Consider the following 18,877-nt stretch of genomic DNA (forward strand, 5'->3'; position numbering starts at 1 on the left):
ACAAACATTGTTGAGCAGGGCTGAGAATCCCCCGGAGGGTCACCATTTCTTAACATGAGAAACCAGAGATGCCATCATCTAGTTTACCCTGATGGCCCAGAGGAAGGTTTAGCTGAAGAGTTGAGGTAAGATTTAGACTACCAGCTCACCACATTACTTATCCACATGAGACTGAACCTGAATCCTTAGGGAAGGTCTCGTTTTTGCTGCAATTTCAAAGAGATGGTTTAAATACTTACTATATGCATTGTAGGTCATATAGAAGATGATGTATGTAAATTTAATTCATGTTATCACTCTGACAGAATATTGCATCATTTCATATGCTGTATTTGATATGTGTATCAAAAGGATAGCTATAAATTTACAATTGCAACCAACTAAACAATTGATTTGTGGAATGAAATCAGAAAATGAAGGTTAGGCAGCCTCTGTGGAAAGAAAAATAGGTAATATTTTGTGTCAAAAACTCTTCATCAAAATCCTTTATTTGAAGGGCTCTCAGTTTGAACTCTTCATGTCAGATTTCCAAAATTTTATTTTTTGGCTTGACTTTAAAAACTTCAATTTAATGCCTTAATCCTGTTGAACATGTTGAAAAATCTACTTTTTGGTGATACTAACACTTAATCCACATGTTTATTGTCATTTCCAGTGTTTCTGTTTTCCTGTTTTGAATTTTCTCTTCATGTATCCCCTATCAAAGTAACAGGTGATACACTCTCCATCAATAAGTAATATTCCTCAAACTATGTCCTGGCTTCATCTTTCTTCCTGTACTACTCCCTCTCACAGCACACTATCATCCTTAACAGGGGAAAGTCTAAAACAAATTTGTAATCCATCCAAAGCAAATGTGAGCAAAAAAATCAGCAAGTAAGATTCAGTTAGTTTTGCTTATTATAACTTACACACTTTCAGTGTTAGCCAGATGTTAATTCGATATCAGTTTCCCGATTCACACTCATCTAAATGAAGCAAAACACTGTTTTACCTCTTCTGGTCGACTAAGAACATGTCCCTCTGGTCCCGTAATTCCAAGCTCCAACATTCGCTTTTGTTCCTAAAGACAGATGGATTCATTTAAATACAAAGAGCCGTGTTTTGGCACTGTTTTAAAAAGTTTATAATCACATCACACCTTGGATCATCAGCTTCAGCTTCCCATTATCCCGGAATAAATCATCTTATAGTGACTAATAAACTAACAGGACAACATTGTTTCACTGATTATATCTTCATTTCATTTTTAGATATTCAATTTTTCTACTCTGTTCAAGAACTATGCCAATGCATCTTGCTTAGGGTTACATCATGTAGTGACTGGTATGGAAGGGCAGTGTAGCAGTTATCACAACGCTCTACAGCACCGGCTGTAAGCTATAGGTTCGAATCCCACCACTGTCTGTATTTGTACTTTCTTCCTGTGACCATGTGAGTTTCCTCTGCTGCTCCAGTTTCCTCCCACATTCTAAAGATGTGTGGATTATGGTCAGTGAGTTAGGGCATGTTAAGAATGGACACACTTACTGGCTGCCCAGCACAATCCACGTGGATTTGATTTGATACAAACGACGCATTTCACTGTAAGTTTCAATGTGCATGTGAAAAATAAAGATAATTTTGTTCTTAATCTGACATAAAGCCACTTTGATCCTTTCCAGTACATATTGTAAAACCAAACCATGAGAAAATGTGGTTTGGTTGTTGCATGATAATGTATATTTGGAGCAGAGGAAGTGGGAAGAGGGATCGTGTAAAAGAATTTAAGACAAAATTATATTAAAGTTCAAAGTAAATTTATTATCAAATTGCACCCCATGTCACCATATACAGTCGGCCCTCCTTATCCGCAAATTCCACATGCGCGAATTCAACCAAAAGCGAATCACGAAAACACGGAAGTGCTCTTCCAGCACTTGTTGTTCGAGCATGTACAGACTTTTTTTTCTTGTCATTATTCCCTAAACAATGCAGTATAACAACTATTTTACATAGCATTTACGTTGTATTACCGTAGATGTCGGATTATAAGCCGCTACTTTTTTCCCACATTTTGAACAGCTTTGAACACTGCGGCCTTTACTACGGTGCGGCTAATGCATGATTTTTTTTCATGCCGCCAAAAACATTTTGCCTCGTAACAGTAGACCAATAAAATTGATGAGTAGTTCACAGAGGTCCAATGAAATTGTACGATAAATCAAGCGCACTTTCACAATTAAATTATTGTAAATCAATCATTTGTACTCACCCTCATCAACATGGAAAACACTCGAAGAAAAGCATTGTGCTGCCTTTATGGCAGTTATTTAGTTTATAATATTTTCGCTTAGTAATTCATTTGTTAGTAATTTCTAGTTAAAGTTAGAAGTGTTTTAACTATATTTGTTTTCTGTACTACATCGCGGGATGCTATGACGTCACACCCGGTTTCGCCGCATCTTGTGGGAAATACCGGTTTGCGATAAACGGGAAGGTGGGGGCATTAGACCCGAGCGAACGCTGCTTTTAAGTTAAAGGCGATCAATAACTTTTCCTGGTAGGCTGCAGTATATATATTTTTTTACCAGTCATTAGGAGATATTGGAATGTTGTTCAGTAAAAAAGTATCCGCAACGTATATTTAAAAGTAGCCGCGTTACAGGCACGGTTCGAAAAAAAGCATTTGCAATATGTATTTGTTTATGTTACCATATGGATTTAATTAAAAGTTAAAAAATCCTCACGTGTAATATCTTTCTGTGTAAATATCTCATATTACAACGTGGGACACCTGCGGCCGAAAATCCGGTGCGGCCTAAAATCCGGTGCGGCTTGTACAAGTACAAAATTGATTTTCTTTCTAAAATTAGAGCCAGCGGCTTTTAATCAGGTGCGCTCTGTAGTGCGAAATCTACGGTAGGTATTATAAGTAATCTAGAGATGATTTAAAGTATGCGGGAGGATGTGCGTGGGTTATCGTGGATTGGGATCAAAAAAATCGGAAGTTCTCTTACTAAGTAAGTCGGAACAGGTACATCTGGTATTATTTAGCATCAGTTAGTCAAACGTTTGTCTTAGTATATAGTATATATTTTACCCTTCTATGCATATAAAACACTTAAGAATGTATGTTTCAGCGCCGGGCTCGGGAATGGAATTTCCCGAGTTCAATCTTGTGACAGACCGCTACCGAGTGCGCTCTCCACCGTGCCGCATTGAGGTGGAGGATCGAAAACCCAAAACCCCAAAGCCCAATAATTAAACCATTGTGTTGCTTAGTAATAATTGTAGCTTTCATCGGGGCCCAGCCTTTCTCACTTTATCCTTTAAAATTGTTCCGATCGTTGACTGACGTAGCCTAACGCTTTTCCAATGACCGATGGCATTTCACCTCTTTCTGATCGCTTTATTACTTCCACTTTATTTTCAATCGTGTTCGTGATTATTTTCGTGAACAGAAACACTGCAGATTCAGAGTTCTACCGCTGGATCCTAATGTCCACCGCACTGAGACAGGTTAAATAAGGTCTGGGGTTCCGCTGGGTCCTAAGGTCCACCGCATAGAGACAGGTTGAATAAGGGAACCAATCCGCCGCGGATAAGGAGGGCCAACTGTACAACCCTGAGATTCATTTTCTTGTGGGCATACTCATTAAATCCAAGAAAATACACTATACAATAGTGCATTTTGAAATAACATTTATTTCTGTGAGCTATGAAGACTATGTGTGTCTGCCAGATTATCTAATCCTAATTTTACCTCCTGAATGATGTCTCCATTCTCAGCATGCACTTGCGCTACAGCACCCAGGTCTCGGATGATGCTGAAGATTTCATATATCTGCCAGGGTAAAGGACGTGTAATTAGTCTTTGTGCTTCAGGAAATATGATTAGAAGTAGAAGCGAATTGTTACAATAGTAATAGTTGCAGTAACGGTATCTCTCAGTGTTACCTGTGCATCACTACACTGGTATTTGTCCTTGTATGCCATGAACACAAGGAAAGAGTTCACACCTAATTGAACAAGAGAATAAAAATATTAAAACATCATGCCCTTTGCTGCAAGATCGAACTTGCTTATTTCTCTTCTGCAACTCTGAGTGAACTTCAGACTGACATTTCCACGTTGAACGTTTTAACAGCAGTGCTTCAGGTACGTGCTTTGGCTTACTTTTGCCCAGAAAATGCACACAGTCTACAAAAGCAAGGATTGGGTTTCATCAAAATGTATTAACAAAAAACCTTAAAGAAGCAATTTCCCCCAAAGAAATGACATGCTCTCAAAAACACAGGGCAATGAAAAACCTTGTCCAAGATAGCTCAGAAATTAACACTTTAAAATAGTGCAAAACAATGTATGAATAATTAGAGATTCTGCCTCAGGTTTCCGTTTCTCATTGGAAAGGTACTACAGTGATACACTAGTTGTTGTTCCTCGTCACATCTTGTGGCACACTTTGCCATGTTTTTAGGATTTGATTAGTTATTTTTTACAAGGCTGAGTTTCTAGCTCAGTACTCAAACCAGCACGGGTGGAAAGCATGCAAGGACCCAGCCGGATTTGAAATCAGGACCACTTGCCTCAAAGTCTGGTGCAGATGCCACTACACCACTGGCCAGCTAGTGATGCACTTGACCTGGTGACAATAGCTTGCTATGTTTGATAATCCTGTCTGCTATTGGCACCATTGCCATCAAGCATCTGCTGTATATCCGCCTCTTACAGTTCCAACAATGTTAAAGAAACAGCTCTAACTTCTGTTCCATATGGCAGTAATTACGTTTAGAAATATCATAAATCCGCTTTCCATAACTTAAATACTTTCAATATAATAGAAAAGTGGCACTGTGAACTAGTAAATCCCAAAACATGTCAAAATGTAAGTAAGGGGTACAACCACCCCAAATGATGCCGATAAATGTAAAATTGGGTCAGTCCTTGTCTGAGTGGAGTGGAAAACACGGTAACTTCTTTCCCGTACACTTTTATCTCTGCAGACATTAGTTTCAGGATAAACAGTTACAATATACACAACTGTCATCACAATCGTTAGAATTTCCCACTGTTAATTCTATTTACCATGAAAACAGCGAATGCTTGCACATAATGGCAGGTTTGCCCTCCCCAGATTGTGAACAGTGAGTCACTTCTCCTTGGAAGTCTGGTTAGAAATTATATACCAAAATCACCTTTTGGAGAAACAGATTGGTCTTCATCCTAGAAGACATTTAAAATACAAAGATCTACCTTTGTCTTTGACCAAAGTTTCCATTTCTTCACGCAGACCTTCATGCCAACGTGTGATATCAACATGTAAAGAGTAGTCACAGCATGACTTGCTGTCAGCCCAGTCTCTCCACTGTTCATAGGCGGAAATAAGACTTGACCCAGGTTCAGGTTCAGAAAGGACATGATCCACTAGGACATAAAATGACAATAAATTATTTATGTAGTTTTCAAATGTATCCACTTGTTTTATCTGACAAATTTGTTTTCATATTTGCAATGCTTCCTCATTTTTTCTTTTCCTGTGAAGCTATGCATCCCAATATCAGAACACGGAGACCTGGGTTTGTCCATTCCAGGAGGAAATCTACAGTTACGTTTATCTTTTCCAAACCAGCAATATTTTTCAGTAAGAGTTAATTAAAATTGGGTTAAGACATTTCTGTGAATTTCACCATTAGAATGCAGGTGCACATTTTGTTAAAAAGGGGCCTACACCTTCAACAGCAGGTACTCAACTTCCAACAATGCTAGCTGCTAGAACAAGATTGTTTATGTGATAGTATATCTACCTTGCCCAATTGGTACTAATTAATATTAATGTTGTTTTTATTTGGGATTAGAAATGAATGCCTGAGCAAGTCAATTCACGGGTATTCAAGAAGATCTATTTATAGCCAGGGAGTAGCACATTACTTCACCATAACTGCGCCATTCCATCCTAACAGCTTACATACATAAACGTTTGTCTTCATTGGGTATTTAAAAAAAACTTTTTGTATCACTTGATTGCTATCAGTGAATTGAATTATATGGGCATTACAGTGAATTTTTAAACTAGCATGAGCTTAAATCAGTTTATTCATATTAATTTAATTCTTGACTGATCAATAAAATTTTTCAAATGAGGGGAAATTTAATTCTAGATCTAATGATAGAACATTCAAATCAGTAAAAGAAGGCATGCAGGTCGTACTTATCATTGTGGTTCCTCCTGCCAGTGCTGCTTTGGTTCCTTGGTAGAAGTCATCAGCACTGCTCATGCCCATGCATGGCATCTGTAGGTGAGTGTGGACATCTATTCCTCCAGGTATGACCATCAGTCCATTGGCTTCAATGATCTTAACACCTCCAGGAACAATGAGGTTGTCACCAAGTTGTCTGAGAAGATATTATAGGATATGTTGCAGTGTTGTTAAGCAATTTGAGAAGAAGCCACAAAGAATCATGAATTCAGCATTGATATTACTAAACATACTTGGTTTCCAACAGCAGGTCTTCATATTTTATATCCTTTCAATTAATTGGCAAAATTTTTACTCCTGTGGTGTAATTTTTTTGGTTACTAATTCTTCTCTTTCCTTTTGGTCTTTTCAATATCCTTTAGTTTCCTAAACTTTTGTCATTTTTTTTTCTTAAAACTTTTTTGTTGAAAGTGGTGACAATTTGTAGGAATTTTTGCATACACGCTTGAAAAATTCCTCACAATTTTTCTATTTGTCATTGTCACAGTGGAAGTGGACTGTGACTTTATAAATTGGGGAACTGAAAATAGAAACCAGCCAAGTGAATACCTAGTAAGAAAAAAAATAATTTATCCTTTATGCAACATGCCAAAGTCAAAAGATAGTGGGCAATTGCTCATTGTTAATCCAAGAATTATTTCTATTAAAGGTGGTTATAGTCATAGCATTGTATAACATTTGACCCACTGTGTTTGTGCCGACCATCATACCTATCCGTATTAATCCCATCTTCCTACACTAATTCCATATCCCTCTATGCCTTGCTCATTCAGGCCCCCTTCCAGATGCCTCTTCTCTCCATCATCCTGACCTTGACTATCTTCTGTGTTTGTTGATATTAGACGGCATGCATTTGTTGTAATTCTGCTGCACTTCAACAACTGTTTGGCAACGAAGTGGGAATCAGTAGGTGCTGCAAATGCAGGTTATGACATTTAGATATTGGATGTGTTGTCTGGATTTCAAGTGGCTTTACTTGACTTTGTTATTACTTTAATTCCTGTGTAAATAAATGTAAAATGGATGACTTAACAGCTGCATTAATAACAATTGATGCAAATTTAGAAACCTTAAATTATACTTCGCTCATCATTGCAGAAACATTCTCATTATCTAAGTACAAAAAAAGTTGTAGAGTCATCAGGCAGCACATCTAACTATGTAAGATCCAAAGACTATGTACAGCTGTGGCTTAAGGGAACAAAGTCTTGTCAGGAAAAGCATGCAGGTCTTGGACATTATTTATCCTTCTTGGATTATGAAAAGCTTTAATGGAAACTGTGACTCTAATCCAGTACCAAAAGCCATCACTCCTAGCTGCAAGCCTTTTAATTTCAAGTGTTGTAAAAGGTCTGTCAAATATTTGGAAATAAACAAAAGCAAACTAAGTATGGAGCATCATGGATATGACTATTTAGAATAAATCTCTGATGATCTGGTGACCTCAGAGTTTTGCTGGTGCTGGACTAGCAGTTTTTCCATAATTTTAAAGTTACTCCTGTTAGTAACCAAACATATTTTTATTTCACTTTCATTTCATGATGCACAGTAGTAGGATAACTGTCCCAGTAAATCCCTAAGAATTTACAGGGAAAGGAAAATAGAACTCTATGAATTTCAGCTTGTATGTTTCAGATGGTCAAGAGAAAATGGAGCACCCAAGCACTCCCAGACCAAAGTAAACCTGATCCCAATGGATCATAGTTCCAGCCACACTCGCTCACCCACAGTCAAGACCCCGACCGCACTGCAGAGCCCCAGTTTTGGCTCCATATCCTGCTAGTACTCCAGACCTCAGGTTCATAATCGGGAATAATTAGTGAGCTGAATGCTGAAACATTAGGATTTCCAAATAATCTGATGGCTACTACCATTGGGCAAGAGGCAGGGGAGACTAGAAACAGTCATTATCCTATCAGGCTCCTGAACCAGCATGGATAACTTCACTCACCCCAACACTGTACTAACTCCACAACCTATAGACTCACTTTCAAGGACTCTACAACTCAGTATTATTTATTTACTTTTTTAAATTATTTGCACGATTTGGCTCCTTTTGCACATTTCCAGTCTTTGTTATTTATAGTTTGTCATAAATTCTATAGTGTTCCTTTATTTTCCTATAAATACATGAAAGAAAATGAATCTTAGTATAGTACATACTGACATCTACATATTTTGATAATAAATTTACTTTAAAGTTTGATTATTGGAGTTTTATTGCAGAACCCATTCCTGCAAACAATTAATGAAACGAGATGCTTCAAGAAAATTGCCTTCAACTTTTGTGAACTGTAAATAACAAAACACTCACACTGCTATCTCAGATAGCAGGGAACCAGAAATTTCTCTAATACAGAAGCTGCAGGCCAGATCTAAATTTATACACAAGGGCACATTGTGCATCGCTGGAATCCAGTTCAGCAATTCCTGGCATAAACAAGCCCAGTGCCTAACACAAACAATGGAGGAAATGACAACATTGTCGAAATCAAGGCACCAACAGGCTGATCAACCTCTCATTCAAGTTAAAGCTAATGTAGACAAAGACTTCAGCACTTTGAACTTTATTTTCATCAGGCTTCAAGAGGAGGATCCTTATTCTTTAAGCACACAACTAAATTGAACTATTGTAGTTCTAAGCTATAGTGAGGTTGTATTGTGGAGCACCAATAAAGAGACTACTGGGTGAAGAGTAGGAAGGATATTTGTGGATATTATAGGAGGCCGTGCCAGAATTGAGTTGACTGAATAAATCAAGTGACACAAATCTGGTGATGCCAGTCACTGGTCTTTTAGCTTCTCTAAGTATTTTTTAATCATTTGAAATCTTTTTTCAGTCACCTGTAGCTGATTCGTGTAACAATGTTGGAAAAGTGGTTGAGAGTTCTGAGGAAATCCCCGGTCTACCTTTAGTGCTATCCCATAGCTGTACAGCCGAGGCATGAATTCACAAATCTGGGAAAGTAGCAGTGCAAATAGCTCTTTTGTTAGCATCCATCATCAGAGATCCCCAACACACAGGCCATGCTCTGTTCTCACTGCTGCCATCAGGTAGAAGGTACAAGTGCCTCAGGACTCACAAGACCAGGTTCAAGAATAGTTATTACCCCTCAACCATAAAGCTCTTGTAACAAAGGAGGATAACTACACTAATCTATTGAGCTGTTCCCGATAATCTCACTTAAAGGACTCTTTTATCTTGTTATTTCATACTCTTGTTATTTATTGCTATTTATTTATATTTGCATTTGCACTGTTTGTTGTCTTCTATGCTCTTGCTCTTTCATTGATCCTGTTTACAAAAGCATTTCTATAGATTTGTTGAGCATCACACATGTACGTACTCTGATAATAAATTTTACTTTAAACTTTGTGTATTTTGAACTTTATGCTGTCAGTGCTATTTTGAATGACCAATAATGTCAATACAACATTGTTAAATCCTTACAGCTGTTGATGCCTCTTGTGATTTCTACTATTCAATCAGTTTTATTTTTGCTTATTTTGCATAGAATTAAAATATTTGTTTTCTCTACAGTACAGCGTTACCAAAAAATGCAAAGAGTTGATCTATTTCAAGTGCACTCTAGGTAAGTTTCACTGATAGCATCATAGCGTAATCTAATTGAAACACAAATAAAATCTGCAGATGCTGGAAATCCAAACTAAAAACAGAAATGCTGTAAATATTCAGCAGATCAGGCAGCTTCTGTGGAGAGAGAGAGAGGTACAATTAGCATTTGAACTCAATGATCCTTCATCAAAGCTGAGAAAAATTATCAATCTACTGTGCTTTAGTTTGCATTGAATGGAACGGGTGAAAATGATTCCATTATGGCATAAGATATCGGAGCAGAATTAGGCCAACCAGCCCATAGAGACTACTCCATCATTCAATTATGACTATACCACTGTTTCTCTCTCCACTGCTGCTGGCTGGCCAACCGAGTACTTCCAGATTTTCTGCTTTTATGTCACAATTTCATGTACCAGCTCAAAATCTGACAACTCCTTGCTCATGAGCTGAATAAGTTAACTAGCTTTTCACTCCTGGGTCATGACTTGATTATTTCCAGACTATTAAGATGAGAAAATCTCTGTGCAAAATGGGACTACGCTATCTCAATTTAATTCTTAACAGATTATAAATCAGAGCTGGAAACTACCAGTAATTTGAAACGATGTGATCTTAAATTGGCAAATCCAATAGGAAAGTATGGCTGAGTGATAAAAGACACTGATCCAGAGGACATGACATTCAAAAACATTAAGGGACCTAATGTGATAGAGCTGAGTGATTATTTTTGATTTGGCCCTGCTGATCCTAGAATGGGGCATGCTTTATGCTTTACTTCATGATAATGATAAAAATAATTTTTATGTCACATTACCATTTCTTGTTACATCGTCATGTTTTTTCTCTTAAATTCAGGCCATGTCAAAGCCTGAATTTTGCTCTGATTACCTGCTATCCACAATGTGGGTGAAATTTGCCTTTACTTACTTGATAATCCCATCTTCAAGGTAAATATCAGCAAAGAACGACTGGTCATCGTTGACTATCTTCCCACCTTTAATAAGTAGGCGGTCACTCTGGAAGAAATAATTATAGAATTAGATATGTGAAATGTGCTTGCAATATATGCTAGAGGATGATGAAAGATTTCTGAAAACAAAAGGGTAATATTTTTAATTGGGATTATTCAAAGGTTCATTCATTATTGAAGTACGTGTGCAGTATACAACTCTGAGACTCATCTTCTCCTGGGTCAATATTGTAAAGTTACACGGAAGAATCTGAGATTTTTCTTCTAGATGCAAAAATAGTTGAGAGAAGATTGGACACTGGTGCACAAAATCCTGATGGGAAACAGTTTCCACTAAGAGATGGCTGAACAGACAAATGACACATATGGAAAAGGGCAAAATGTACATACAGGGTGAAGTGTTGGGGAAGAACTATTTTACGTACAGAATGGTGACGAGCTGGAGTGACTGCCTGAAAAGTAGGGAGTTTCAATAGGAATTTGGAAAGGCAACTGAAGACTGGTTAGAATGTTCTATAAAGTGTGCTGTATTGATTTCATTCTATCCCCATTACTTATGGTCCTCATTGAAAGATGTGGTGAGCCGGACAACTGTAAAACTTGCTGCATTTCTTCAGTTTAAATTCAAGGGATCCACCCAGGCAGAAAAAGAGCTTTGATTCAAGATTTTATCAGAAACACAGCAGTAATGACAGTGTACCTCTTTGCTTCCAAAGGGAAGCATTCCTTTGAATTATCTATCCAATTCCCACAACATAGTAAATTCAAAGGAGACTGTTCCAACAAATAAGCTAAGCTGGTGCTTTAAGCTTTTAGGGATCATTGTTGAAAAGAACTGAATCCATAAATTTAGAAGATTATTAACACAAGACTCAACAATACTCACAACTTATTGTTCTATTCCAAAGTATTTTAACCATTGAACTCTGAGCTGACTGCATGAATGAGCCAACCGTATGAGGAATTTTCTTTCTGTTCTGTTGCTCAACATTATTTGAGAGGGGGAGACAGCACAGAAATCTGTGATCCCTATGTGGCCCCGCACTGCCACCAGGAATTCTCACCTGAGGTCATGGTATTGTTGGGACACAAATGTATTTCCCACAACTGACACAGCAGTCCAGGGGAGTAGGAATGCCAGGTGCTTATTAGGCTAAGCTAAGGTATAACTTCTGCAGTTTGAGACTGCTTCATCACTTCCTTGGTTGTGTGGAAGTAGCAGTCCCATGCTTTAGTAAACACAAAGTACACTGGGACAGGAGCAGGCCGAAAAGACACGTGCTTTGTCTGCACTGAATGAGTAAGGTTGAAATTAAAATTGAATGTGTTCCTGAAATGTTACAGTTGATATACAACATGGCAACTTTTCCAGACCCAGGCACTGGTCTACTCCATTGTCTACAAATGTAGCAGAAATTACACAAGCCCTGGAATACCACACAATAGCAAAAATGCTGCAACAAGTATATCTTGGCTGCCATGAGACAGAAGCCATTTCACTCTCCAGAAGCTTCTACAGATCCTTAACAGTTACAGATTGTGAAATATTGTGCCAAGATAGCTCTTCTTTTTGCAGTCTGTGTTCTTGGCAAAATAAGGGAATTTTTTTTGTCAAATTAGCACAAGAAACAAGTTTGAGATTTTTTTCTGAACATTGCATCGGGGGGGGGGGGGGATCTATTCATTACTCCCAATTGCAATTAGGTGTCTCCATTTGGTATATTCAATAGTTGGCATTTTCCTGGGATTTCAATTAACACATTTCCCTGGGATCTCAGTTCATACTTTCTTCAAAGACTATGTTGTGGATTCCAAATGGGTGACAATGATTGTCTTACATCGGTTATCCTTGTCCTTGATTACAGAAAGATGAAAAACCTTGACCAGTTTTTGAGGGTGTTCAGCTTAAAGTTCGTTTTCAATAATACCTGCTAAAGCAGCAAAGTAATACCGTTTGCTTAGAACAACTTGACTCTGATATTTGCATACTGTATTTTATATCTTATAACAATAAAGATCATCCTGACAGCATGGAAAATCCTATATAAACTGATACCCTCTTATGGAGAAAAGGAGGCGGGTAAGTTTAGATGCCCTTTCTTCAGATGAGTAATGTAAATCATTCAGTACTATTGAGGATCTTCCTTCCTTATCCACGATGAAGGAATTTGGACTCCAGGAGATTCCAGTGAAAGGTGATTGACTTGAAAACTTTTCAGTGTTTTTCTCATTAAAATAATATTTCCATATTTTGCTGTTTTTATTTCAGATTTTCAGCATCTGCACTTTTCTTTCTAATGATTATTTTATATTTCTTTTCAAAGTTACATCTCTTCTCTATGAAAGCTACTGTCCCACAATAGGCTAAGGGCTGAGACCAGCACCATTCTAGTGCTTTACTTAAGAAGCCTTATATTAAAAAGTTCACTTCAAGTTCTTGTCTTGTTAGTTTATTTCTTATATCATGAGTTAGTTTGACATGAAACTAAAACTACATAGTAGTTTACAGTAGGATGGGAAAAGGTCAACAGAAATAATATATTTGCTTTTCTTTCCTACCATAATTACCTATGCAACTTGTATTGATATTGTTCAGAAATGGGAATATTAATTGCTTTTCTCCCTCTCCAAGCCTAATACCTAATCCAAAGTACCTGTATTATATATCCCCTTACATTCCGGGTAAAGAAGACATTTCAATGGAAGTAGTGTTTCCCTTTGTCTCAGATACTCCCATGCTATTTCACAGTCTTTGATTAGTTCTCAAAGTCTTGTCCCATTTTAACACAGCCTATATGTATACAGTGTTATCTATAAATGCCAAACAGATAAAGAAGTAAATAATCTGCCTTTTTTAACATGATATTTATTGACAGATAAATATTTGCCTGGACAACTGTAGTTCAAGGTTGGTTAATTCATTTTGTTGAGCATGGATCAAAGCTATCCTTTCCCAGTCCTTATCTGGAACTGAATTGACTTTCCAAGCAACTATGTAATGTTACTGAATTATTATCAAACTTATTCCAGCTTTGTTTAAGTTTTTAAAGTCTCCTTTTTGTTATTCCAGGTTTTCTCTGTGCATTAAAATATTTTGCCAGTTGAATAAAGCAGTTAGTAATTACAGATTTCTTTGATGTTGAATCAAGAATGTGCTGTGGAAATCCATATTTTCATGCAACTTAAATCAGACAATGCAGCGTTTTGTGTTAGCTTAAAAAGTGGGTTACAAATAATACAAACATAAAAATCTTATGGAAAATTCTGAAATCCCCCAAGAGATAATATTTGCACACTGAAACAATAAAAGCGTTAGGACAGGCAAGATGTTAAAAGTGTTAAACATATGAATCTGTCACCTTCATGACCCCATGTCTGGTTTAAAATGGTGTAGATTGGGTGCATTTCAAAGGCTAAAGTTTGAGGAAACAATCCACTCAGGGAAAGTAGGCCAGGAGTTTAAAAACCGCAAAAAGAATGAATGGCTTATATTTTGTAAAGTCATAGACTATGGAAACAGACTATTTGGTCCAACACCAAATGCCAGGATTTTTAATTCTAATCTTGGCTTTAGGATTTTGGGGCTTTGAGGAAAACTGGTTTCAAGGAGGCGGGTTCTTTCCTGCAGGATCCATCTTATTCACTTCTTGGCTTCAGCGAGGTGATGCACCCTAATGCTTCGTATTCCTCCCCAAGTCCACTCATCCCTTTGACTCCTCAGCTCTCTCCTGATGCTTCTCCTCTGTTACCGACACTTCCCTGAACTTCCCAGCCCAAAACCTATTGACCTTACCACATTTTCCCCCATGTGAATTCTCCAACACTTCTATTTTCACCATATTTTAAACTCCTCCCTCGCCCACTTCAGATCTTAATTATTCCACCAGCTACCTCTTAGCTCTCCTTGGCTTTTTCCAAAATCCTTTTCAATTTTCTGTTCTACTGCCTAACTATTTTGTTTCTCCTCTTTACTTCCCATATCTCAGACTGCTTTACTGGTCTTCTCTCTCCTTTCTGACCTCAATGGGGTCTTGATCCTTTTCATCTTATTCTTCTCCATTCTCCTGTAGGGAGATGCTGAATACGTCCTTGACCAATGGCCAGCCCACCGCTCAGTCTGGCTAGGATGGATGTTAGATTCAACAGACATGCAAAAGAAGCACAAAATACTAATCAGGTCCTATCCTATCATTAAAGTAAAAAAAAAGTTTGGGAAACCCATTCTTCCACAAGTCCTGACATCCAAGCTGTGATTCACGACCTTTTGAATGCTGAGGAGCTACCCAACCTCAAAGTTACCATGCAGCTCATATGGTTTACAAAATCCAAGGGAAGTAATGTTGTTTAGTTTCATAGTGCCGTAATTATGCATAGGTATGATAATTGTACTTTGTTTGGAAAGTGCTTGAACTTCTGACAAGATTTTTTTTGGCCCTGTTCACTGAAATGTTTGTTTTCTGCAATATGTAAGCCCATGTGCTATGCAGAAGGCAAACCTGGATAGTAATTGTATTTCTAGTTTATAAGGTAAGCAGCAGCTGTCATTTTAGGCTATCAAAACCAAGCCTTCCATGACTTATGTGGAGTTTAGATCAAAGATGGATGATGTTTGGTAGTAAGGGAAGGGACATTAAATTTAATCAATCTGCTTGCAGGAGTGGATTATAAAACATTGAGGGCAGGGTGAAATTTCTAAAGAAGCCGTGAAACAGATTTATTAAACTTTCACCCACTCCAGATGTGGTTGGCCAGGTGCTTGTGACATCTGTGCACTCATGAGTGCAGGACTGGAGGGAGATTGATCAACATTTGCCACATTGTCAGTGGATTTGGAGAGACAGGAAAGTCTTAGGGCATTTTTGGCACCTTCTTCCTAATTCAACATGTGAGGGACGGTAGTCAGTCTTGAATTTTAACCACTTTCCCTCCACATCCAGCCGTTGGACAGCTATGGCTTCACATACTTGTTAGTGCCCACCATCAAAACTGTGCTAAGATCTCAACTGCAGCCCACTGTCCTTTGTGTCCTCCATGAGGGCTCTGTGGCCTGTGACAGACTAACCAGTTCATGTTGATCTACGCCCTTTCTCAACGTGTTTCAGCTCCATCTCTTACGTTTTGCTTCACTGGCTTCTCTCCCAAGTACAAACACTTTCTCCAAGCCCTCCGTCCCACAGTACAGATGTGCCCCAAACTCCTTTCCATTTCTCATCTGAGTACCTCCTGAAATTTTCATGGGATCAGCTTCCATATATATATATATATATATATATATAAATGGCAACAAAACTTTTCTCCCCTCCAAGATCTTCATACCTAACTTCCTGGCTGAAATGTAGTCCTGGACAAGTCATAACATTCTCCAGTTCAAATTTGAAAATCTTAAGCCACCTTTTTTATCCCAGTTCTATTGGGCATTCTCCCTTTCCACTATCCTGTCTAGCCACTCACACTGGCGGCTGGGCCTGAGATGAACTTGAATACTTGCTTGCATCCATCACAAAGTGAGCCAAGTCTCCCTTTCCAAAACACTAAATATTTATTAAGAACATAAGAAACGGGACCAAAACTGAGCTGTGCAAGCCATGAAATTCACGCTATATTCAACATCTGATCACTGACCTCACTCCTGCCTGATGCTTTCCATAATATTTTAATTAAAAGCTGTTTTTTTAAAAATACTCATTCTTCCCTGGCTCTACCCAGCCCTGCCTTGAAATCACTTCCAATCCTAGTTCTTTAAATCCTCTATTCTTCCCCATGCTGTCTGTGTGTCTTCCTTACAACAATGATCAAATTCTATGACATCAAAGCCTGGCAGCTTACTATTCTATTCGCAACAATTTCATTTCTTCCCGTGTCCCAAATGATGTTTAAAAGCCTAAAATCTTCAAATTTTGAGTCAGATCCGATTCATTCTCTTGCTTTGTTCTCTACCCCACCCACATAGAGCATCTTTTGATGTCTCTTTTGTGAAAGTCACTGTGTGACTGCATGTTTTTTTAAACAGACATTTGAAAAAAAATAGCTGGACCCTACTCCACTTGCCCTATCCGGAAGAAATCCAGGTATTTAAAAAATAAAGAGCAAAATGTTGCTCAGGGAATTCTCTAATTTGGACCCACCTCCTCCGTTATATTGTCCTATTTCATTAACATTTCTAGCAACAGGAATATCCGGACGACGTGTTGGACAAAAAAAACGGGGTAAATACACGTTTTTTTTAAAATGTTCAGTTTTTAGCTTTGCATTTGCTCAGTTGCAGTACCCGGCTAATTCCATCTCTGAAAATGACAAAAATGGTCAGATTGTCTTTTCTTTAAAGCAGCAACTACGCCCAGTTTTGCAGGCAAACCCACCAAACACAAAGGGCGAAATGCCAAAGATGAATGGCTTGCGAGTGCGCATGCCCGCAGTTCTTTCCTCTTCCCCAGTCAAGAAAAGTGATTCAGATACGATTAAAAAAAAGGCTGTTTATTGTAGAACCCAGACCACACAAGGACGATTCCCTCCGCTAGGCAATTTATTTCTAAAAATAAAACTGATTAATCCGAAAGAGCGCCTGAGCAATACAGTATAAAACACATTACTGTTTGGTGAAAATTTCTGGAGTAAATGTGAGTGAGTATATACTGGGGAGAAAGTGACCCAGTTTCAAGCAGGTTCGAGTGCAGACTCGGGATGCCATTGTTTTGTGCCTCTCCTAGAGCTCAGCCGTCGCCCTTTACTGGCACCAGATGCTGCATTGCTTTCATTAATACATTCAAATATAAGCGTCCTCCCTAACAATAAGCGAACACCACTCCCACCCCCTCAGCCCAGCTTCCATTGCACTGAAACGCATCAAACCCCATTTTCCATCTCCAACCCACTGTCTGTTGCAACGTCGCCATTTTAAGACAAGGTATTTGTTTTATACACTGCAGTCAAATTGCCACCTTCCTCCCTCCCCCCCACCCCTCAACCCGCCTCTAGTGACCACCGAGAGCCTGGGCGCCGAGTCCAGATCTCGCCGCGGTTGTCAGCGGCTCCCGTTAATGCAGCCCCTGTACTGTCACCGGCTTAGTCCTTACCGTGATCCGCGGGATGTTCTTCTTGCCTTGGTAGGACAGCATGTCTCTGCACTCAAAGCTTCGCTAATGCAGACCTTGATATACAAGAGGAAGCTCTGCGCTGTGCGTGCGTGCGTGTGTGTGTGTGTGTGTGTTTTTGTTCTGCAGATCGGATGAGCGGTCGTGGGCTGGCGAGAGACTTTCGGATCTCTCTCGTCTTTCCCTTGGTGGTGCTGAAAATGGTGCTTGTGTAGACAAGACGAGGTTCGCAGCGCAGACTGGCACCGCCTCGACCCCCCCCCCCCCTTCAACTTCCTTTTTTCTCTCTCTCCCTCCCTCCCCCTCCAGCGAGCTCGGAGACCATCTGCCTTATTAGCATGTTCCAGCTCCCAGCACCCTCCCCGTATTCAGCCGCGCCGCCGCCCCGAGCGCGACTACAGAGCGTCCGGACGGAGGAGGGAGGGGAGAGGGCGAATCCAGCAGCCACAGGCTCTGCATTTAATTGATTACACCCCATTATAATGGAATTAGTCGCCGATAATTTCGACTACTACACAGATGCACACTGATGCCTGCATTTAGAATTACCATTATTTCTTTGCCCAATAAAATCGAGCATCTTTTAAATCAATAATTAGAGAATGAATATTTATTCGGCATAGTATTTCACCTATATTCCCTGTCTCCCCCTCCCCCCAAAAATAGAACATCTTAATCAAAGTAATTCTAACATTTAAATTCCAGCGCACCGGGTTAAAGTGCGAGGAACAATGACTTATTAAGCAATGGTTTTGTCAGATTTTAATATAATTTTTTTATTGTGCTCCCGGTTTCCCAGCGGAATCTCAAACAGAATCTGCTCCACTACTGGCTATCCTATAGAATTACCAAGCAACCATCTGATATCATGTTACTAGGAGTAAACACCCCTACGTCATCCAAAATATATCATCTATGATTATTATTCTAGTTTATTTTCCTTTATTTAGACTGATATTTCTTAGATGAGTTTACTGTAAGATCCCTTTCGGCATTG

At 38.8% G+C, this 18,877-nt stretch overlaps 1 protein-coding gene across 2 annotated transcripts in view; it reads right to left on the minus strand.

The window, feature by feature from the left end:
- Nucleotides 1-18,877, minus strand: part of dpysl4 (dihydropyrimidinase like 4) — a 42,142-nt gene that overhangs the window by 22,192 nt on the left and 1,073 nt on the right. The window contains exons 1-7 of one of the 2 annotated variants that reach the window (XM_073027539.1): nt 17,863-18,142; nt 10,747-10,835; nt 6,191-6,375; nt 5,236-5,406; nt 3,940-4,001; nt 3,746-3,826; nt 995-1,063 (exon numbers count right to left, since the gene is read on the minus strand). In XM_073027539.1, coding sequence (XP_072883640.1) covers nt 995-1,063; nt 3,746-3,826; nt 3,940-4,001; nt 5,236-5,406; nt 6,191-6,375; nt 10,747-10,835; nt 17,863-17,904 — 699 coding nt within the window. In that variant the 5' untranslated portion in view covers nt 17,905-18,142. Of the gene's footprint in view, nt 1-994; nt 1,064-3,745; nt 3,827-3,939; nt 4,002-5,235; nt 5,407-6,190; nt 6,376-10,746; nt 10,836-17,862; nt 18,143-18,877 lie in introns of those variants that run through there. The other variant, XM_073027538.1, reaches the window with a different exon arrangement.

This window comes from Hemitrygon akajei, chromosome 23, assembly GCF_048418815.1.
Source record: "Hemitrygon akajei chromosome 23, sHemAka1.3, whole genome shotgun sequence".
Classification (NCBI taxonomy): domain Eukaryota; kingdom Metazoa; phylum Chordata; class Chondrichthyes; order Myliobatiformes; family Dasyatidae; genus Hemitrygon; species Hemitrygon akajei.